This window comes from Amphibalanus amphitrite, unplaced genomic scaffold (genome assembly GCF_019059575.1).
Source record: "Amphibalanus amphitrite isolate SeventyFive unplaced genomic scaffold, NRLGWU_Aamphi_draft 001159F_arrow, whole genome shotgun sequence".
Taxonomy (NCBI): domain Eukaryota; kingdom Metazoa; phylum Arthropoda; class Thecostraca; order Balanomorpha; family Balanidae; genus Amphibalanus; species Amphibalanus amphitrite.
In genome coordinates, this window is record NW_024882653.1 from 18,841 (window position 1) to 42,419 (window position 23,579).

General features: G+C 53.9%; 2 protein-coding genes across 2 annotated transcripts; one reads left to right on the forward strand and one right to left on the reverse strand.

Moving 5' to 3' along the window:
- The first annotated feature begins 4,126 nt into the window (after window positions 1-4,126).
- Window positions 4,127-9,313, forward strand: LOC122370676 (alpha-2-macroglobulin-like). The gene is made up of 2 exons (XM_043346490.1): window positions 4,127-9,049; window positions 9,102-9,313. The coding sequence occupies exons 1-2, from the start codon at window positions 4,152-4,154 to the stop codon at window positions 9,139-9,141; spliced, it is 4,938 nt and encodes a 1,645-aa protein (XP_043202425.1). The 5' UTR covers window positions 4,127-4,151; the 3' UTR covers window positions 9,142-9,313.
- Window positions 9,314-9,895: 582 nt separating this feature from the next.
- LOC122370677 (matrix metalloproteinase-2-like) lies at window positions 9,896-21,827 on the reverse strand. The gene is made up of 8 exons (XM_043346491.1): window positions 21,730-21,827; window positions 20,158-20,280; window positions 14,859-14,985; window positions 14,521-14,634; window positions 14,043-14,220; window positions 11,015-11,837; window positions 10,444-10,749; window positions 9,896-10,128 (listed from the first exon to the last, which is right to left on the reverse strand). The coding sequence occupies exons 1-8, from the start codon at window positions 21,766-21,768 to the stop codon at window positions 10,060-10,062; spliced, it is 1,779 nt and encodes a 592-aa protein (XP_043202426.1). The 5' UTR covers window positions 21,769-21,827; the 3' UTR covers window positions 9,896-10,059.
- Window positions 21,828-23,579: the final 1,752 nt, after the last annotated feature.

A 23,579-nucleotide genomic window follows, 5' to 3' on the forward strand; every position in this document is an offset into this window, starting at 1 on the left:
CGTAGACTTCCATTGGGATGCGGAGGCTCAGATGGCTTTTGACTCGCTAAAGGCGGCGCTGTGCACGGCTCCGGTTCTGAAATACCCTGACTTTTCCCCGGGAGCGAGCGAATTCGTACTAGACGTGGATTGTTCAGGGTCAAAGATGGGCGCGGTTCTGCTGCAGAGGGATGGACAGGGTGAGCGGGCAGTGGCATTTGACAGTAAAAGCCTGTCTAAATCCCAGCGGCAATATTCAGTCACTAAAAAGGAGCTACTCGCAGCTGTGACGTTTGTGCAGCAGTTCCGACATTACCTTTTGGGTCGTAAGTTCACGCTCCGTACAGACCATGCCGCTCTGCAGTGGCTTGTGAATTTCAGAAACCCTGACGGGCTTCTGGCGCGGTGGCTGGAGATTTTGGGCGAGTTTCAGTTTGAGATTGTTCATCGGCCAGGTAGGCTACATGAGGCTCCGGATGCGCTCAGTCGGAGGCCGGACCCCACGCAGGAGGTGTCTACACAGACAGACACAATGGATTTTCAGTCGCCTCCCGTCGCAGCTCGCCACGTTCAGTCCATGTGGCCTTCTGATTTCATGTGTTCGGCGCAGAACTCAGACCCCGCCATGGCGGAGGTGAAGAGGCAGCTTGCTGGGAGCACACAGCGGCCCTCCCAGTCCTCCGTGTCAAAGGGCGCTCTGCCGTACTGGAGGCAGTGGTCACGTCTGCGTTTGATTGATAATGTTCTGTACAGAGTGTTCCGGGCTGGGCCGAGGGGGCACGACCAGCTGCAGCTGGTAGTCCCACCCCAGCTCGTGCCTGTGGTGCTGGGGTCGCCTCATGATGGTCCGTCGGGTGGGCACTTCAACGCTTCAAAGCTGGCGAAAGTCGTGCGACTCAGGTTTTGGTGGCCGCTCCTGGAGCGTACGGTGACTGAGTTTTGCGAACAGTGCCGCCGCTGTGCCTCGCGAAACTCTCCGACTCCCCGCCCATGTGCGAGTATGGGGCAGTTGTCTGCGTCCGAGCCGATGGAGCTGGTGTCCATGGACCTTGTGACCAACCTGCCGGAAACCGCTCGAGGCTACAAACACCTGCTAGTGATCACTGATCACTTCACACGCTGGGTTGAAGCGTATCCCCTCGCGGATGAAAAGGCTACTACGATTGCGAATGTTCTTGTAAATGAGTTTATTTCTCGTTTTGGCGTCATGAAACGTGTGCACTCGGACCAAGGTCGGAACTTTGTCGGTGCGGTGATGAAAGCTGTGAGCGAACTGCTCGGCATTCAGCAGTCTCAGACATCCAGTTATCACCCTATGGGCAACGGGATGACTGAGCGAGCCAATCGCACCATTTTGAACATGCTGGCTAAGTTTGTTGAGCAGCACACGGAGTGGGATAAGCATCTTCCGATGCTCATGCTCGCCTACCGGAGTCAGGTGCACGACAGCACGGGATACTCTCCGTTCGCCTTGATGTTTGGGCGAGAGCCCCGCCTGCCGGCGGAAGCCTCGCTGGGTGATCGGCCGGTTGTGGATCGGGCCCCAACCTTCCCCCAGTACATAGACGATTTGAGAGAGACACTCCGACTTACTTTTAAGGATGTGGTTAAGCGCGATCAGCTGTCCCATGACCGCAACAAAGCTTTGTATGAGCGCAGAATGAACGAGTGGTCGTATCGCCCGGGTGACAAAGTGTTCTTGTTTCGCAATGTACCGAAGCGCGGTGAATATCATAAGTTTGTGAGGCCTTGGCGTGCGGCTGAGATCATAGAACAATGTGGACCAGTGAACTATCGAGTGCGCGAGGAGGGAAAGCGGCGCAGTCTGGTGGTGCACCACAACCGCTTGAAGCCGGACAACACAGTGGAGCGCCCGCCGGCTGTGAGTGAGGGGCACAGGACCGCGACAAGAGCGCATGGGTTGTCTCTCTGGCGAGATGTGCCGGGAACGCCCATTGGCCGGCCCCATAGTGTGCCTGGTATGGGTGGGGTGCCAATTGTATTTCCGCCCCAAGGTGTCACAGCTGGCCGCTATGTACCGCAACCTGTTGTTTTGCCGCACGTGCCGATGCCGCGTCTGCCCGAGATGCGACCTGACTGTGTGCCGCCACCTGACCCTGTACCGCTCCATGACGCTGTGCCGCACCGGCCGGAGGTACCACATGTTCCGCCGCCGTCCCCGCCGCCGCCGTTCGATGCCGAGCCGCCGCGGGATGTGGATCAGCGGCCGCGAACTGTCACCCGTTTCGGGCGTGAGGTACGCCCCCCGAAACGGTTCGACCCTGCTCACTGGTCTTTTGATTAAGCGTTTGTTGTGACTGTCGTTGGCATATTGTTCAATAGGAGGGGAGGAGTGTAAGTAGGTATAATATTATTTAGTGGCCGAGAGCCGTGAAGGATGCACGGCTAAATCGTGTTCCCGGCTGTGGCGGGAAGCGGTCGCGCGTCGGCGCGCGAGCAGAGCAGAGCAGAGCGCTGGGCAGAGGGTGTGTGTGTGGAGCGCGGCCGGAGGCGCGGCTGGTTGTGTGTTGTGTGTTCGGTCAAGCTGAGAACACAGGAATACAGAGACATGCAGTAAGACCGGAGGCTGTATCTGAAGACTGAGGTGTCTTACATAAACATCACATGTTAATGGGTGGTGCCCACCCCACAGATGTCGTAAGGTATGTTGCGTTATTCCGGTACTGCTCGGTTTGTCCTACCGGACCAATACGAGGGTCGGACCAGGTCGGACCACATAAAACCGCAGCATCGTGGCTCCAGCTCCCCCTCTGAAACACGTTTGATCCACCCTACCTCTCTGTGTTCGTAACCATCACGCAAGCTTCAGTGTAAGTGCATTACTACTGTAGAGCCGTTTCGCTCAATTGCATTGCTTCTCTTGTAGCTGGTCAGCCAATCATTGTGTTCCCCGTCTCGGCCACCGCCCGTCTTATGCGCTGGCAGAGCTGAGGCCCAGCTATTTTGGCATGTGACTTTCAATCTGTCGCTCAAAACATCCTTCCGATCTGGTGAACCGGACCCACGGCTAGGTATCTGTCGCTCAATACATCCTTCTCGGTCTGATGAACCATGGTTGTGAGCTCTCCGTCGCAGTGTAAGCAGTTATCAAATTGAATATCCGAAAGTTGTAGGTTGATACCTATATTGGTATGCACACATATGTTAACATATGTAGGTAGGTGTAGAAACGGTATCTTTTTTGGGGATGAAAATATTCGAAGTTACGTTCAACAATGATTTTTCAACAAAGCTCTCTCTTACCCATATCGCCAAATGTCTGCGTCACACGTACAAGACCTTATTACGATGCGGGACCGACAGATGAGAGATCAAATCAAACATTGCCATGGGAGCTGAGAAGCACGGGGTTGTGAAACTTGCCATCGGCTCATCTTACTCATTTTTCCCCACGAGAGGGTTTTTGACTGGTATCCACCTTTAAAATCGCAAGCTTATTGATAACCTCTGAGGTCAGGTCAAAGGCTTCAATGTAGGTGCTTGCTTTCCATTTTTGGTAACTATGTAGCCTCGCTAAAATATGATAGTTTCTATTGCTGATGTCATCTTGGCCCATCATAACAGTTTTCATGTTCTAATCCCTATTATACCTATTGAAGTGACGTGACCGTAGGCGGGGCCGGGGCTGATGCGAAGCTGTCATATTTTTGGACCGTGCAGAGGTGTGCTTTAGACGTCCTAAGTGATAAGTGATCTGAACCTGATCTGGGCTGACCTAGAAATGCGGCTGATATCACTAGATCTGGCTTGAATCATAGGTTAGGTGTGCCAGCTCTGCTGTTCGTTTATGCTGCAATTATCCATACCTGTTTCTTGAGAGCATTATATCTTTGACACCATGCGACAAACACAGCGGGCTTGTCTCCCGCTCCGATACCATGCGACAGTTGGCAGCGGGGTGGCGGCCGCCTGCCGCCCGCTCCGGTGACCTCTGTCCTCCCGGCCCACCACATGGCCACCTGACGGCCGTGACAGGCTGGCCGTCCCCGACCGTCAGCGCGGCCAGGATACACGTGACATTTGCCGGGGTGACCGTCACGTCAGCGCCGCTCACCGGTGACACCGTCCGTCACACCCACGTGACGAGGGAACGAGCCGACCGGCCGTATACTGGCACCTCACTGTTCCCTGCGCGATCGGAGCGGCCGAACATGGCGCTCCCGAGACTGCCCCCATCGCTGCTGCTGCCACTGCTGCTGCTGCAGGCCTCCGACACCTTCGCCGGCATTGTGGACAGTGGTGCGCTGCTGGTGGCGCCGAAGGTGTGGCGGGCTGGATCCGAGGAGAGGGTCTGCGTCACCGTGTTCAACGTTCCCTCCCAGACGAGAACGTTGATAGAATCCGAGCCGAGCGCTGATCGGTCGATCTCTGCGAATTTTGAGCCAGTGACGGGAGACACGCGACGTCGGCTTTCCAACATTCTGAGTCTCCTCCGCAGCGGAGACCGGATAGCCGAGCGAAGGCCGGCGCGGACCACAGTCAGCAGTGCCCCGGCCCCGATCCGCGAGCACCGATCGTCGAGAATATCACGACGCACGGTTGAAGTTTTCATTGGCTTCGCCAACAGCAAGAATGGCAGAAGTGTGTTCGAGGATAGCAAACATGTACCGGCGGGTAGTGGTGCCACCACCTCCTGTTTTGGCGTGTCAGTACCGGAGACACTTAAGGCAAGCTACATTTACGTCAAGGTCCAAGGTAAGACTGCGGTATGGTCCAAGGTCCGCGTTGAGCCCAAGGTACTAGTAACCCTGGTGCAGACGGACAAGGCCAAATACCGACCTGGCCAAACGGTCAAGCTGAGAGTTCTCTCGCTTCGTCAGGACTTCACGGCACTCGACGATACTATCAAGGAGATTTGGATAACGGCGCCCGAGGGCACCCGTCTGGCGCAGTGGCTCGACGTTCGGATGGACGTCGGCCTCGTGCAGAAAGAGTTTCAGCTGACCCAGGAGCCGCCGCTGGGCCGCTGGACGATCCACGTGCGCCGCGGTGACGGTGCCACCACAAAGCAGTTGTTCGATGTAGAGGAGTTCGTGCCTCCCAGATTCGAGTTAGATGTCAACGTGCCCGGAGTCCTTTACCGTGACTCGCGAGTGCTCACTGTCAAGGTCTGCGCCAAGTACACGTTCGGTAAGCCTCTGGTGGCTGCTGATGTTCGCCTGGTTATCACAAGTAAGGAGCCGAATGCATTTCGACAAGGGACCTCAGAAAACGGTCAGAACAAATATTCACAAGAGACTGACGGCCAGGGATGCACATCAATCCACGTATCCATTTCAAGACTACACGGCTCGTCGGGTATTCCTCACCGTATTACGCAGTACATGGTATCGACTAATGTAACTGAAGCAAGTACGGGCATCAGCCAACTATCTGAAGTAGTTGTGCCTGTCAAAAGCACCAAATTGTTTAAAGTTATCAAGGACGAATCACCCAAGTTTATCAAACCAGGTTTGGACTATTATGGGACGGTCCGTTTTGAAAGACAAGATGGCTCCCCAGTGACCAGCGAACAAGTAGAAATCTGTTACACCGTCTATTACTATCGAGAAATGGCAAAGAAGTCTTCAAATAGGCTTCCGCCCATTATGAAAAATGCAAACACTGGCTCTCCCCGCGAGAAATGCAAAGTTTACCGCACAGATAGCTCGGGGAGAGTGATCTACGTCGTGCCAGCGCAGTATGACGAGATTGCCTACATAACATTCAAAGGACGCACCCTCGGAACGGAGCAGCGTTTTTCGCTGCCTCTGGTGCGCGCCTGGTACTCTCCCAGCGAATCGTTTCTGCTTATTGACGCCCGGAGTCTGCTGGGCGGCGTCAAGTGCGGTCAGACAGTCACAGTCGACGTAAGGCGCAGCGCAAACTTCCGTGCCGACGCCATGCGCTATTTGGTACTGGCGCGCGGCGACATTGTTGGCGACGGGCCGGTGCACTCGAACTCGGTGAGGATTGTGATCAACTCCCGAATGGCACCCTCGTTCCGTCTGCTGGTGTACGCTGTAACCGACCAGGGAGAGGTGGTCGCCGATTCCAAAGTCGTCCGCGTGGCACCTTGTCTTCCAAATAAAGTGTCCGTGTCGTGGAGCGCGGCGCAGGTCCGGCCAGGGGACACCGCCTCCCTGACGGTCACTGGGTCGCCCGGCTCGCTCTGCGGAGTGGACGCGGTGGACCGCAGTGCCCAGCTGCTGGGCACCTCCAACACGGTCAGCGTCGGCAAGGTGTTCAGTCAGGTGTCACGACTGATTATAGGGGAGAAGGCACTGCCGAAGCTGGCGCGCACCTCTTACGAGCATTGTTCGCGGATTCCTACCCGATACATAACCAGCGAGAAGCCATCATGCCCGTCTTCCAGAACGCGTCGTCAAGGATCAAACCAATATTGGGATCACAGGAAGATTTGGTATGAAGAAAAAAGAATTGAAACCTACATGGATGAGCGCGAAGATTCAGTAGCTGCCTTTGACATGGCGGGTCTTTTAGCGGTGACAAGTTTAGATCTACAGACGCGGCCTTGTGTTGAACGTATTTTTACTGTTCGAAAGCACATTAAATGCTATCCAATTTATCCCAGGGAGGGGCATGTGGAGACTTCCAATAAAGTAGGATTTTCCACACTCCCTGTAACCGGAAACGGAAGAGCCGTGGAAGGAGAGCAAGCCTCTTCTTCAGGTGTTACGACTACCGTCATAACAGGGCAAAAGTCAGTCAGAGGACACACGATAGGACAGATAGGCACGGATAGTATAAGTGCCAAAAGAACAGCATCGAGAGCTGCTGGTGGTGAGAGAGGTGTTACTGAAGCTAAAACTTCTACTACTTTTGGGGACGATGATAGGAAAGTGCCACTCCTGAACAGCACCGCAGGAGCAGTTTCTATCAATACGCAAGAAACAAACGTTGAGGTTGAGACCTTTCGAGAGTCTTTCGAGCCGGTTGTTCGTTTTTTCTTCCCCGAAACGTTTATATTCCAGTTATATGCTCTTGGATCATCGGGCCAGATCCGGCTGACTCAGCAGCTTCCTGACTCTATTACCAGGTGGATAGGCTCGGCGGTTTGCTCCCATCGTCAAGTGGGACTAGGACTATCTGGACAATCATCGATTAAAGTATTCAAACCCTTCTTCGCTGAAATAAATGTGCCCTATTCGGTGAAACGCGGAGAGCTACTGCAGCTCAAAGTCTCCGTCTTCAATTTCCTCCATACACAGCTTTCGGTGATTTTGCGACTTGAGGACGTTCCCGGCGTGCAGCTGCAGGGCCAGCGTGAGCGCGCGCTGTGCGTGGGCACCGACCAGCCGTCAGTGAGCACGTTCCCGGTGCTGTTCACCGAGCTGGGCCAGCGCAGTCTGGTGGTGTCCGTCAGAGCCACCGGCGCGGCGTGCGGCAGGCCCAACGACATCGGCGTCCAGAGTGACGCTCTAGTGCGCGACATCCTGGTGAAGCCAGAGGGCTTTCCGCAAGAGGAGGCTCTGACGGAGCGAGTCTGTGCAAAGGAGGGTGGCTCTAATACGCATGTGTTCGAGCTGGGCTTCTCGCCGCGAGTGGTTCCCGGCTCGTCGCGGGCGGTGGTCTCCATCTACGGCGATCCTCTTGGACAGGCGATCACCCAGCTGACCGGACTGGAGAGCCTCGTCAAGGTGCCTCATGGGTGCGGCGAGCAAAACATGGTCTATCTTGTTCCCAACATCCTGGTCCATCAGTACATGAAAGCCAAAGACATGCTCAGTGCTGAACTGAAGAAGAAAACTGTCGACAACATGCTGAGCGGCTACCAGCGGCAGCTGAGGTATCGCCACTCGGACGGCTCGTACTCGGCGTTCGGCGAGAGCCGCTGGCGCCGCACTCAGGGCTCCCACTGGCTGACCGTGTACGTGATGCGCTGGTTCGCGGTGGCCAGCAAGCTGGTGCCGATCGACGCCGAGGACCTGGCCGCCAGTCGCCGCTGGGTGGAGCAGCACCAGCGCAGCGACGGATGCTTCAACCGCGTCGGCTGGCTGTACGACAAGGCGATGAGCGGCGGCGTGGCCGACGGCGGCCGGCTGGCGCTCACTGCATTCACCGTGCTGGCGCTGCTGGAGGCCGACTCGGGCTCGGCGGCGCTGCGCCGCGCTGTCCGCTGTCTGCGCGACGGCACGCCCAGCGGCCTCTACGCTCAGGTGCTGGTGGCGCACGCCCTGCTGGAGGCCGGTGAGAGGGCGGCGGCCGAGGCGGCCGTGCCAGGCCTGCTGCGTCGAGCCGTGCGCGGCGAGGACTCACTCCACTGGCGTTCGGGACGTTCCAGCCGCTGGAGCGGCAGCAGCGCGCTGGACGTGGAGATCACCGCCTACATGACGCTGACGCTGCTGCGACTGGGAGGCCACGAGACGGATGTCGCCGCGGCCGTCCGCTGGCTGGACCGGCGCCGCAACGGCCACGGCGGCTGGGTGTCCACGCAGGACACGGTGGTGGCGCTGTCGGCACTGGTGGCTGTCGAGCGGCGCTCCAGCGAGCTGAAGGCGCACAACGTGGACGTCACCGTCACCTCGGGCAACACGTTCCGACGCCAGTTCCAGGTGACGGCCAGCAACCGGCTGCTGCACCAGCAGGCCGAGCTGCGGCCGCTGCAGCTGCCCACCACGGTGTCCGTCACCGCCGCCGGCTCTGGCTGCATCATGGCGCAGACCGTCCTGAGATACAGTCTGAAGGAGACAAAAGCCAAGCAGGCATTCCAGATTAAGCACGACATACGGCCCGCTCAAACAGGCCTCTGTCAGACGTTTATCCTGCAGATATGTGCCTCGTACACCGCCGCGGATGCGGCGTCGAACATGGCCATCATCGAGATCGAGATGCTCTCCGGTTTCGTCGCCATTGACTATGTTCTGCAAGAACTGGTGCGGAGCAATGTGATCCGGCGCTGGGAGGTGCGCCAGGCGGTGTTGGCGCTCTACTTTGACCAGCTGGTCAAGAAGACGCTCTGTTTCGATGTGCGCGTCCTGCAGGAGGCGGTGGTGCAGCGGCTGAAGCCGGCCACCATCGCCGTCTACGACTACTACACGACCGAGCACCGCCTGGAGACCGAGTACCGGCTGCCCGCCTGCGGCTAGCCGCTCAGCTCGCCGCCTGGAGACCGAGTACCGGCTGCCCGCCTGCGGCTAGCCGCTCAGCTCAGCCGCCTGCAGACCCAGTGTCTGGTCAGCCGCCGCGATAGGCCGCTCAGCCGCCACGGCAGGCCGTCAGACATATGCCGACATAGCACAGCACTCGAATCGAAGTTTTTGAAGTAAAGTCTTGTTTTAGGTGATTCACTGCAATAAATGTTTGAATTATGTTGTATTTTTTCCAAGTGGTTTAGTGGAACGTTCTAGCACAGTTTTATCTCCGCAACTACAGGCACGAGAGCGCCGAGGCAAGTAGTTTCCAACGAGCATATTTGAGATATGTTGTGGCTAGCGGTCGAGCCAAGCAGCTTCGAGCGTGGTAGGTGAATTAAATGAGCAAAGGAAAATCAACGATAGTTATCTCTTTTAATGGACGACCACTGACCAGTGAAATGCCCGACATCCTATCGGCCTTAAGTAACTGTTCTGGCGTTTTATGTTTTATTCAGGTAGATACCCTGCCCGGTGCACATATTCCTACCAATAATAGCCCTATGCAAGGATGGTACATACCTACAATAGCGACAATGGTCAATCCATCATTATCATTATATCCATTTATACCGACAATAATATGTAAATGGTTCTACACGATTACGCTGAAGAAAAGATGTCCGGTGCCATGGATGGTTTTGCCGCTGCATATCCATGAGTGAGAAGCACTTCTAACATCCGTGGTGCTACAAAACAGGGATGTTGCGCAATCATCAATGCTATCGCACGCGATGAGTGACATGCATAACAGCCATTACATTCGTTATCTGTGTATTTAGTGGTAGACTGGAGCGTGTATACACCACCGTGCATGGCCGTCAGACGAGTGCACTCTGCGACCACGTAACATACACACGAGCAGCTGGACAAGTTGGACGTTCAGCTGCCGCACCGGCCTCCGCGCGCTGCAAGGCCGGCTGAACTAGCGTCTGCACAGGAACCAAAACTGGCCGGTGTTCCTCGGAAACGGGATGTCGCTGCTGTTGTCCACCTGCGGGCAGAACACGCCGGTCGACAATGTACAGGAGGGCACACTGCAAAGCGTCTTTGCATTGCAAGAGCTACTCGTAACTCGTAAGTGTTCTCTCTTCGGCGAACTTAACACTTACGATGGTGCTCATTTTCGATTGCTTTTGTCAACAGGGACATTAGTTAGGCGTTAGTGCGTGCGGACATCAACTTTATCCGCTTCCACGCATAATAAAAAATGCAATCTCTCATGTTCGGGCAATTTTAAATCTGACATAAATCCCCACCCACAAATCAATAGCAGGCTTGCGTGTTCTATGAACTGTTTGTAACTCACTCGAAGGTTGACGTCGTCAAATCGGTAGTAGTTCTGTCCGCTGAAGAAGTACGTCTTGCCGTTGCTGTACCTTGTGGCGGCGTCGATGGTGTCGGGCATCCCCGGCCACTCGGAGAGGGGACGAGGAGCGGGCGAGTCCGGCCGCCAGAACTGACCGCCCCGGATCATGTACACGCGACCGGGCTGACCCAGCTCGAAGGCAGCCGAAAGGTCGCCGTCGGCCATACCGGGAAACACCTCCGCGATGGGCTTCGGAAAGCCGAACTCGATAGTGTAGTTCTCGGTGAATCTCCATACTCTGTGGCCCTGCAGTAGAAAGGGGTAGATGGAAGCTATAGGTAACTTAAATGACGCATACGAAAACAATTGACATGATTCCTCGCAATCAAGGTGATAACGAGTATCACATAAGCATTGGAAGGTTGACGGTTGCTATGAAACCGAATCAAACATTTTATTGTCCAGTGTCCACATATGCTGCCCGTCAAGGCACACTTTCGACCCCGTTTTGTATTTAGCCAGGATCTGTTGACACTGTAGTTGCTGTTAGCTGCTGTTTCGACCACCTCACCTTGAACATGTAGATGTGCTCGGTGGCGCTGTGGTAGAGGGCGGCGTCCAGCGGCGCCGGCAGGCCGTCCCAGCCGGCGCTGATGTTGCGCGGGTAGCCGGTGGCCACGCCCGTCTCAGTCAGCCGCCAGTAGCTGTGGCCTCGGAAGACGTACATCGTGTCGCGGTCCATGAGAGCCGCGTCCAGCCGGCCGTCCGCGCACAGCGCCGCGTCACCATGCGCCTTCGTCTCGGCCCGTCTGTCCTCAGTGATGTACGAGTACATGTCCTGTCCAAAGTTGATGCCGAAATTCGACCACGAGAACGTGTAGGGTCGCCGCGGCGCCGCGCGCTGGGTCGGGTAGTAGCCGCCCCTGCGATGCCCTGCGTAGCTCCGGGGCTGGTTGACCGAGCCCCCATAGACAGGCTGGTGATAAGTCGGGACCTGCCACCGCCTCTGCACGCCCGCACCGCCGTTCGGCAAAATTTCCGGACCCGGTTTCTTGAGGCGGGGAGGTGGTGAAATGGCGGCGTTTCTTTTCCCGTACAATTTCTGAATGGCGTCGATGTCGTCCTGCGCCAGCAGGTCCCTGGCGGCGGGGTTTTTCGGCCGCTGGTACCAGGGGCTCATCATAGAGTTCACCTGGGAGTGCGCCAGGCCCAGACTGTGACCGAACTCGTGTGTCGCAGCCACGTATAGGTTAGAGCCATGCTTCGAGTTGATGGACCACGACTCGGCGTCGTCAAAGTGCGCGTCGCCGCCGTATATGGGGAAGAAGGCGTGCGCCAGCGTGCCGCCCTTGTCGTCGAACGGATCTCCGTCCCCGTGCTCACCGACTGCGAACCTGCGGCGATCGGTACGGCATTACACTGCGAACATGTGATCGGCACGGCATTACACTGCGGTACTGTGGCGATCGGCACGGTATTACACTGCGAACCTGGGGCGATCGGCACGGCATTACACTGCGAACCTGGGGCGATCGGCACGGCATTACACTGCGAACCTGGGGCGATCGGCACGACATTACACTGCGAACATGTGATCGGCACGGCATTACACTGCGAACCTGCGGCGATCGGCACGGCATTACACTGCGGTACTGTGGCGAGGCATTACACTGCGAACCTGGGGCGATCGGCACGGCATTACACTGCGAACGCCGAACATGTGATCGGCGCGGCATTACACTGCGAACCTGCGGCGATCGGCACGGCATTACACTGCGAACATGTGATCGGCACGGCATTACACTGCGAACCTGCGGCGATCGGCACGGCATTACACTGCGGTACTGTGGCGAGGCATTACACTGCGAACCTGGGGCGATCGGCACGGCATTACACTGCGAACGCCGAACATGTGATCGGCACGGCATTACACTGCGAACCTGCGGCGATCGGCACTGCATTACACTGCGAACATGTGATCGGCACGGCATTACACTGCGAACATGTGATCGGCACGGCATTACACTGCGAACATGCGGCGATCGGCATGGCATTACACTGCGAACCTGTGGCGATCGACACGGCATTACACTGCGAACATGTGATCGGCACGGCATTACACTGCGAACCTGTGGTGATCGGGATTTGCAGCGAGCGGGATTTTTATCGAAATTCAAACCTGCGGTGGTTGGGACGGTAGGTATCCGAAAGATGCATAATATCTAAAAATGAAAATGTTTTGATGTTAACATTGTTCAAGCACTGGCGGATTCAACGGGGGGGGGGGGGAGTATTTGAGGCAAATGCCCCCTTCACAGCGGCCGGAATCGATGCAAATTGTTTTTTTTTTATGTAGAATAGAAAGAAAACTAAATAACTATTATTAATAAATGCTTTATACAGCATAGCAATGCATAAGAAATCGAGATCCGAAGAGTTTTGAATTTGGAAATTTTTTCGGGGGTAGGTATGCGCCCTTCCCGCAGCGCTCGAGACCACCTCTCTGGAACCGCCTATGGTTCCAAGTGATTCGCGGTCGGCTAAAACATCACTGCATTGGTAGGCTTAAAAAGACCGATGCCCAATGCCCATTGAGCAAATGTAGACTGGTACCCAATAACCCAACTGCCCTGTACCAACTGGCAAATGCAGCGCCTGAAGGGTGGAGAATTGTGCTGGACTGGGGGTGCTCGAGCTCTCCCAATTCCACGCCGGCTTGGCTTTGGAGCCGCGGCCGGGCGGCGCGGGTCAAGGTCACCGCTAGGCGGCGGCGGATTTGCTGCGCCCGAGCACCCCCAGCTGGTCACAATTCTCCACCTATGGCCTGAACCATGCTGTGCCGCACTGCTTAGTAGATTCTTTTCCCACCGACAGGTAGCTCTGAAATACAGCGCCTGAAGCATGCTGTGCCGCAGTGATCGATAGTTTCTATCGCCATGAACAAGATGACTCTCAATAGTAGCGCCTGAAGCATGCTGTGCCGCATAGCTGCTTGGTAGTTTCTACTTCTGCCAATAGATGGCTCTCAAGCACAGCGCCTGAAGCATGCTGTGCCGCACTGCTTGGTAGTTGTTGCTTCTGCCAGCAGATGGCTCTCAAATACAGCGCCTGAAGCATGCTGTGCCGCACTGATTGGTAGTTGTTGCTTCTGCCAGCAGATGGCTCTCAAATACAGCGCCTGATGCATGCTGTACCGCACTGCGTGGTAGTTGTTGCTTCTGCTAACAGATGGCTCTCAAATACAGCACCTGAGGCATGCTGTGCCACATTGCTTGACTTCGGCGCGACTCATGGGGCTGGAGTGAGCATAACAGAAGTATTCGGTAACTCGGTATGCTTATTGTTTATGTTCAAGGGTTGTTGCGCGCTGACAACTGGATTGTATTTTGTATGATAAACGGGTTTGTATGATTGCCCCTTGGGTCTGTTGTAAGGGCCTAAGCGAACTTGGCTATCAGCTATGATATACCTAACCAACTCTTAAAATTCTCGTCAAACAGCACGACATATGCTGCCGTAGGAGCGATGCTCGGCAGAATGTTTAGGCACAGAATAACATATTTGATGAGATACGACAGGCCAAAACAGTTGAGACGTACTTGACCTCAATATGCGTTCCCTTTTGTGTTTTGGGGACCTTCCTGAAGTTGATGTTGGCCTCTCGGGCCCAGGTGTTGAGCGCGTCCTCGAGCAGGTCGTCGGTGGCGCCCTGGGAGTTCACCGACGTGGGGCCGTTCTCTATGGAGTAGTTGAGAGTGGGTGCGGTCCATCGCGAGCCTGCGACAGGGACGGAAACGATCCAGTCATCGACAGGTGAGACTAACGAGACACTAGTTATGTTAATGATTAGGCACTATCAACATTTAACTTCTGGTGATAGTTATTTACGATCAACGCTTGGAATAATTAAATTGCTTGTCTTTAATAATAGTTAAATTATGTACCTGTAGCCAATTTTACGATCAGTGATTTTACTAAGCAAATGCTGCTTTTCAATTTGACATTTTGCAATTGCTTGTTATTTGAATGAAATTTGGTGACGTTCTTCCGCCGAAGCATGCATTGCATACAACCCACCGTGCAGGGCCCATCGCTTGCGACGGCCTGTTTTTCTGACGGCCCTGCCCACGTTGTCCTTGACTCCACAGCGGGGCTCCGTCAGCTTGGCCTGAGTGGCGTTGTCCAGTTCGCCTGCATGTGGGAAAATGAGAAACGAACTCAAAGACAAACAAACGCACGCTGAAAGATGAAGCAGCATTTCTTTCGATCACAATTCACTTGCCATGTGTGTCATTGGGACAAGGAAACAAGCGAAATATAGAACCACGTCATTGCTTGCATAAAAATACGATACAAATATATGTCCTTATCACAATTGGAGGCATCATTATATATACCAGCTGGCATGAACTTACCTGTCTCCTTTAGACCAGCAAACTTTTGAAATTTTCTGATATCGTCCGAGAGGATTTTCAGGGCTCCAGATTTGTCTGCCTCTCGCAGTTTGGTGTGATTGGTGTGACCAAACCTGATAAAGTAGCCCTGAATATACGTCTGTGTTAGGGACCCAGCAAACATGCCCACATGGTTCCCATATGGGGCCCACATGGGCCCCCCACCTCTTCCATATGGGACCCACATGGGAATGGCAGTGGGTGACACGTGGGACCCATATGGGCCAGCCCACGTAGGCCCCATATGGGACCCACGCGGTGCCCACATGGGACCCATATGGGTAGCCCATCTGTAGCCCATGTCCCACGTAGGCCCATCTGGCCCATGTTCACCCCATATGGGACCCACATGGGATGCCCATCTCCAGCCCACATGCGTTTGGCCCATCTGGCCCATTTTTATCCCATATGGGGCCCATATGGGTAGCCCATCTGTAGCCCATGTCCCACGTGGGCCCATCTGGCCCATGTTCACCCCATATGGGACCCATGTGGGCATGTTTGCTGGGGAACAATACACACAACATGGTGGATAACATCGAGAGGGCGTTGGGTCGCTGAACAAGCAAGAAACCAACAAGGCTGTGGACGTTTAGCAGCGGAGTATCAGGTAAGTAACGAAACGGTACAACAGACTATAAAGTAAGTCAGGAAGGTTTTAGCCATTAGCTTTGTGTGCTCCCAGATGCCAACCGCATGCTGAAAGCTTTATGCCACAAAATGAGAAGTCATTGACTTAGCTTATCTGAATCCTGAAAAGACAAAAGACAAACGGAAGGGTAACTTCTGGATGTTTTTTAGAATCAAATTGAATCTCAAGACGCATTATTCAACACCAATTCTGTATTGGCCTACTCTTGAGGTCGGTTATAAAATATATGAAAAATGAAAATGTATTTTTGTTTGTGCTTCTCTTTTTTCTCACATGAAAATCAACTCATAGCGGCGACGCGGCTATGGAAGGTTAGGACCCTGCCCGGGCGCCACCGAACGTGACCGGAGCAAAGGGAGACGGGGGTCGGAGACAGATAAATCACCCCGCCGACAGACGCGGGGCAGACCCTGACTAGGGGTGGTGCGAAGGGGAGTGTAGGAACGGGCGCGCCGCCGGCAGGAGAGCCGAGAGGCGCGAACGGCAGTCGTCGACTGCGACGGACGGCGAGTGGAGCAGAGAGTGGGCGAGAAGTGAGCTAAGGAATCCGTGCGGAGTGCCAACGGCTACGAGGATTATCTGATCAGCCACTCCTTAACGCCGACATGGCCGCCGGCGAGTGGAGCGGAGAACGAGCGAGAAGGGAGCCAGGGAAGCTGTGGGGAGTACCAACGGCTACAAGGATTCTATGGTCAGGCACACTAACGCCGGCACGGCAGGTGAGGCGTATCGAGCACGGCTCGGGGGTACGTACAGCGGAGTGCGGTTCCTTGGCGGCGACACCACGAGGATGGTTGCCCGGCGACTGATGCGGCGCCACCACGGGGATGGTTCCCCGGCGACTGACGCGCATCTATTCAGAGGCATATTAACCGGGGAGCCTGGTAGGCACGCTTTTAAGGGTCGCGCAGCGCGGCACCCCAACCTGCGACGCGATACGCACAAAACACCTGGTTCCGGCCACTCTACAACTCATGCACACACATCAGGCCTGCCGCCGACCCCTCGGCTACTCTGCAACTGCAATGCGTCCGACGCCCCGGCTACTCCGCGCTGCACACACATCAGGTCCGCTGCCGACGCCTCGGCTACTCTGCAACTCACGCACATAAATACTCATGCACATGCATCAGGTCCGCCGCCGACGCCTCGGCACGCATATGCATCAGGTCCGCCGCCGACGCCTCGGCACGCACATACATCAGGTCCGCCGCCGACGCCTCGGCACGCACATGCATCAGGTCCGCCGCCGACGCCTCGGCACGCACATGCATCGGTCCGCCGCCGACGCCTCGGCTACTCTGCAGTAGAGATGTCCTCGGATACAACTTTCGGTATACCGATACCAAACTGATACCAACTCGGTACTTGGTATTTGATTCATAATGTGTTCGGTATTTTGTTGGTATAATGCACCCTAGGTTGGTACACTCGAGGGCAGATTGATGTTCCACAACTCTTTATCCACCGGGTTCCTATGGCTCAGCATTGGCAGCAGCCGCCTGGTACCGGTAGACTGTGCCGCTTCACTTACTTGTCAAGCGGCACAGCCTACCCACCCGTATGACACCGGTCTGGGTCGGTGGCTGGAAGGTGATGTGGGCCGCCTGTGACGTCAGCGCAGCGGTGAGGGCCGAGCCCGGAGGCATGGCTCGGGTCGGCGCGGCGCGGCGGCTGGCGAGGGCTGGGGAGTGAGGTTGGGTGGGAGCACGGACATCGCGCGGCTGAGCGAGTGTAGTTAACTTTCGTGTCTCAAAGCGCCAATTATTCTACCTAACAATTGTGCTAAAGCAGTTGTTAAAATGTGCTATCCCCAAGACAGCGCCTATCATCATACTTGTCATGCACATTACGACACACTTAAGCGTGGCAATGGGACAGCCGATAGAACTTATGTCACTCGTGCATCGAGGTGCGGAGCTATATTTTGTATAACATATTAGTATTAAGGCCTTGATTGAGCAGATTGGTGTCTATTATTTCGCACGGTAATCGTCCAGAGACTGGGGGTTATGAGTAGTGCTGCAGCCAACGCCCAATTTAAAGCGATTATTACTGTTGCTCTAATACCTAATATAATAATAATAATAATGTATGTGGTCGCAGCCCCCAATAGCAAACCGTTCCAACTAGGAGCCAAAAAGTCGGCCACTCAGAAGGGTTCGAACCGGGCTCCTCCCACCGGCCAATTCACGACTCGAGCGTTCATCCACTGAGCTACCGAGAATGGTCCTCGTCTGCACAAAACAAAATGACTTTCACCCGCTGACCGCCAATGACAGCATTGTGACATTTGATCGCGTTTGACCGCGGCGGGTGGTCGCTGGTTTCGGCAGCTCAGTGGATACACGCTAGTGTCGTAGGGTGACCGGTTGGAGAAACCCGGTTCGAACCGTCCCAGGTGCGCGACTTTTTCGTTCCTAGATGGAACGGTTTGCTATTGGTGGCTGCGACCACACATTAGAGGAATAGTAAAAGTTGCTTAAAGTTGGGACGCCGCGCTATCCAAAAACCCCAGTTCCCACCTCTCTGGACGATTGCTTTGCGAAATAATAGACACCAATGAGCTCAATCAAGGCCTTAATACTTATCTGTTAAAAATAACTAATGTAGCTCCGCAACTCGATGCACGTGTGATATAAATTCTATCGGCTGTCCCAATGCCACGTTTAAGTGTGTCGTAATGTGCATGACAAGTATGATGATAGGCGCTGTCTTGGGGATAGCACATTTTAACAACTGCTTTAGCACAATTGTTAGGTAGAATAATTGGCCCCTTGAGACGCGAAAGTTAACTACACTCGCTCAGCCGCGTGATGGTCCGTGCTCCCACCCCACCTCACTCCCCAGCCCTCGCCAGCCGCCGCGCCGCGCCGACCCGAGCCATGCCTCCGGGCTCGGCCCTCACCGCTGCGCTGACGTCACAGGCGGCCCACATCGCCTTCCAGCCACCGACCCAGACCGGTGGCATACGGTGTGGGTAGGCTGTGCCGCTTGACAAGTAAGTGAAGCGGCACAGTCTACCGGTACCAGGCGGCTGCTGCCAATGCTGAGCCATAGGAACCCGGTGGATAAAGAGTTGTGGAACATCAATCTGCCCCCGAGTGTACTTGGTTTGATATCGGTATTCCGATTTCCGTAGTTGACATCACTACTCTGCATTGCACATACATCAGGTCCGCCGCCGACGCCTCGGCACGCACATGCATCAGGTCCGCCGCCGACGCCTCGGCTACTCTGCAGTAGAGATGTCCTCGGATATAACTTTTCGGTATATCGATACCATACTGATACCAACTCGGTACTTGGTATTTGATTCCTAATGTGTGCGGTATTTTGTCGGTATAATGCACCCTAGGTTGGTACTTGGTTTGGCATCGGTATTCCGATTTTCCGTAGTTGACATCACTACTCTGCACTGCACATACATCAGGTCCGCCGCCGACGCCTCGGCACGCACATGCATCAGGTCCGCCGCCGACGCCTCGGCTACTCTGCTGTAGAGATGTCCTCGGATACAACTTTTCGGTATACCGATACCATGTCGATACCAACCCGGTACTTGGTATTTGATTCCTAATGTGTTCGGTATTTTGATGGTATAATGAACCATAGGCTGGTACTTGGTTTGGTATCGGTATTCCGATTTGCCGTAGTTGACATCTCTGCACTGCACATACATCAGGTCCGCCACCGACGCCTCGGCTACTCTGCAACCCACGCACACACATCAGGTTCGCCGACGACGCCCCGGCCACTCTGCAAATCACGCACATACATCAGGTCCGCCGCCGACGCCTCGGCTACTCTGCAACTCATGCACATGCATCAGGTCCGCCGCCGACGCCTCGGCTACTCTGCAACTCACGTAAGACTTTTTCATTCCATTGGGTGTATTTGGCGTTTTTTAGGGGCCGTCCTACCCTACAAACGAGCCGACGCGAGTGGTTTCGGCCGCTGACAGCCAACTGAGGCGAACGCTTGGTGATAGTGGCGCGGGCAACGGGGGCCTAATCAACTCATAGCGGCGACGCGGCTATGGAAGGTTAGGACCCTGCCCGGGCGCCACCGAACGTGACCGGAGCAAAGGGAGACGGGGGTCGGAGACAGATAAATCACCCCGCCGACAGACGCGGGGCAGACCCTGACTAGGGGTGGTGCGAAGGGGAGTGTAGGAACGGGCGCGCCGCCGGCAGGAGAGCCGAGAGGCGCGAACGGCAGTCGTCGACTGCGACGGACGGCGAGTGGAGCAGAGAGTGGGCGAGAAGTTTCCCACCCACCCTCACCTACTTAATAGATGCGACTTCGAGATTCGTCAAACCTGCATATCCTTAATCCCGACCATACCTCGTCGTTATCACTCCGTCGGTGCGTTTTTTTAGGGGCCGTCCTACCCTACAAACGAGCCGACGCGAGTGGTTTCGGCCGCTGACAGCCAACTGAGGCGAACGCTTGGTGATAGTGGCGCGGGCAACGGGGGCCTAAAGAACGTTGTGGACAAGAGAGCCACGACAAAATAAATAAACGTAGTTGGACAAAACATTTTATGGGCTCATGCATAACAGGTAACATAAATCATGTGGTCTGTGGCTCTTTGGCGTGACTCACCACAGCTTGGGCGACCTGAGCCGGCGTAGCGTTCTCTAGCGGAGCTGCCGCGCCGCTCCCGATCAGCACCAGTCCCAGCGCCAGCGCCAGCACCGGCCGTGACGTCATCACCGTCCGGTCAGCCTGCCGCGTACGGCACGAGGTGTGAGTTCTGCTCTCAGTGCCTGTCTTATAATTAAGCAATAACAAGGTGGGAACCAGTATCTAACTGCGTATATGTTAACCCGCGCCCGGCTGGGGGTCCTGGATTTCCACGCCCTGCTGGGGGGGGGGGGTGTTTGAACACCCCCCCTTCTAACTCGGCTCCTGGGCCACGTAGCGATACGCGGAAGGCGGCGTTCGAAAGAGCGTCAAAAATAATGAGGAAATCACTTCGGTCAATTTTTTGGTCAGGTCAAAGGTCAGGTCACCAGAGGTCATTGAAGGCAAAATTTCGCCGATTTCTAGGTCGAATGTCGAAAATTTCCAAGAAGCCAACGCATAACTCGGGAACCAATAGAGCTACAGCGCCGCGGAAAAGCGCATTCGATAGCCCTATTAACGCGCTTTCTGAGTAATTCTCTCAGATTTGACCTAACGTCAACGGGTTTGCCTGCAGGGGGCAAAAACTGCAAAAATAGACGATTTTTTCGGAAACAGTTTTTCTGCAATAACTTTTGACCCAAGCATTGCACGAGCTTACTTTTACCGGCATCGTGTTCCTCTCGTCAAGACGCATCGAATGAACTATAACTTGACCTTGAAAGGTCAACTTGAAAATTTGACCTCAGGTCAAGGTCATGACCTGACCGGAAAGGGTCATGTTGCATATCAGTCGATCCGTATCGTCGAGCTGAACACATCTAAGGCGTTTTCATCGCTCTAGCATGCCTCTATCAAAAGTTATTTGCGAAAAACTGTTAGATACCATTCGTGACCTAAGATGACCTCAGGGCATAAACAGGGGTCACGGACACCATTTTCATGTTCAGTGTGTCTAAACCACTTGTAATTCAGTGTTTGGGAGTGTTTATAATGTCTTTCGTCCAAAGGAGGCGCATTTCAATTTTCTCCCATTGACTTATAATGGGGAGGTCGCAAAATTGACCTGACCTTAGGTCATCGATATAAAAATTCTGAGATATACATTTTGTACATGCTATTGCTCTTAGCAATCGCTGAAAGTTTCAAAGCGATCGGTCACTCGGTGTAGCTATGACAGACATTGAAACTTTTTATGAGGTGAGGTCACTTCAAGTGACCTGGTGACCTGACCTTGAATGACCTTGGTCTGAAATTTTCACAAAATGTGTAGAATTGATGTATGATAAGGTGTACCAAAAACGGCGGCGCTCCGCGCCGCCGTTTTTGAGATATTCGCGAAAAACCACAAGGGGGGTGTTCAAACACCCCCCCAGCAGGGCGCGGGTTAATGTGATTTGAATGCTTAGCCAAAACTCAATTGAAATATTATATTTAAGAGAAAACTTATCTTCAATCATATGAGATTTAAGGGTGAGAACAGACTTTATATATCTAATACCCTATTCCATTACCGTTGGACTGAACGGACAGACTGCGAGAGCCACTGACCGTGCTGAAGCTCTGGAGGTCGACTGCGGTCCATCCCATGGCCGGTGGTGGGGACAGTAGAGGCTCGCCAGCGCCGCGAACCACTCTATATAGCCCTGAAAGGCTGACAGTCGGCGCTAGCACAGGAATGCACCGGAAGGTGGGCCAAAGGCCACCCCGCCCGCTGCGCTCTGTCGCTTTGTCAGGTCTCTCTGCCTCTCTCTCTCTCTCTCTCTCTCTCTCTCTCTCTCTCTCTCTCTCTCTCTCTCTCTCTCTCTCTCTCTCTCTCTCTCTCTCTCTCTCTCTTTCTTTCTCTCTGTCGTTGGAGTCTGTGGATCTACAGTTATATCTGATCAGGATCTTAAATATGGAATTGTTGTACTGGGACATGGTAAATATTCAGAAACGAATTATTTGACACCAGTAATATGTACATATATGATCGGTAGCTTTCGGGGGCTGCTGCCTCCTTCATCAGCCTGCTTTTTAAATGCATTAGAACACAAGACAATACGTTTCAAACATGTCTACCAAAATGTAAACCGCCACGAGGAAAAGTTGTAACGGTACGTCTCAAGCATAGATGCACAACAGTTTGATACATGATAACAAATAATAACACATAATTAAGTCGCCATCGTCCGTAACATCCGTAATAAAACATTCGACATTAATCGTGATCCGTGAAGAATCATTGACCTTTTCCTCGAAAATGTAAAAACAATGCCAAAAGTTATATTGAATGCGGTGAGCTTTCGGCTACAAGCCTTCGTCAAACCAACAAAATGACACAATACAAGATTCAAAATTCATGTCAACATGCAACACTCTAGAACTGAATTTTTTAAACTGCCATTGTCGATACTCGTGCCTGTTTATGGAACAAACCTATCACTCCGCTAAAATCCAAGTAGACATAATGGTATGCAACAACATGTGATAAAGATAGTGATGCACCAAACACATGATCTCAGATGTCACATATCGACTACCAGGCGACGGGGACCGTCGGCATACAATCACATGATAGGCCATACAATCACATCAGATTGATTGATAGGCCGTACAAACACACGGATACCTAGGCATACAATCACATGATAGGCCAAGAAGACAGGTTATAGTTTATCTTTGGTCGGTTTCTTCGGATCAGTATGGACTCAGCTATCTTACGGTCGGGATGGTCTTTAGCCTTATACAGAATTTTAACACCGAGAGGAATGTGGGGAACATCGGTTGTAGCGTGGCACATCATGAAATGGTCGCCCATCGGCGTCCCCTCAGATCTATTTACAGCATCACGTACATGCTCATTAAATCGCAAACGAACGGGGCGTTTCGTTTCTCCAATATACATACTCGGCTCCCCTCCCTCATCACATAGCTTACAATTTAAACAATAAACAACATTCGTTTGAGTACAATCCCCTGTAAATCCTGACGAGCACGTGTTGCATCTCCGTCCCCCCGGACACTGAGGTTTTGAAAGTGACGATCTGATCAGCATGTTTTTAAGTTTTTGGGGGTTCTTCCATGCTAGTCTAAGGTTGAAGCCGGATTTCCTTACCTTACTCTGAATTTTGCATACAAGCTCCTCATCAACGTATGGCAGAGACAAGAAACCGTCCTTGCATTTCTTTTGACTTATGCGATCAGCACGTTTTTGTCTCTCTCCCCGCCTGACCTCCTCTAACAGCCTTTGGAGAATTCTCTTTGGATACCCGTTCTTAACTAGAAGTCCCCAAATCTTATCTATGCTAATCTTCTCCTTTTCCTTGTTAGAAGAATTCCTCATCGCACGGCGGAACTGATTTCTGGCAATGTTGTGCTTGGTCGCTGTTGGGTGGGCCGATTTGTAATGGAGGATAATC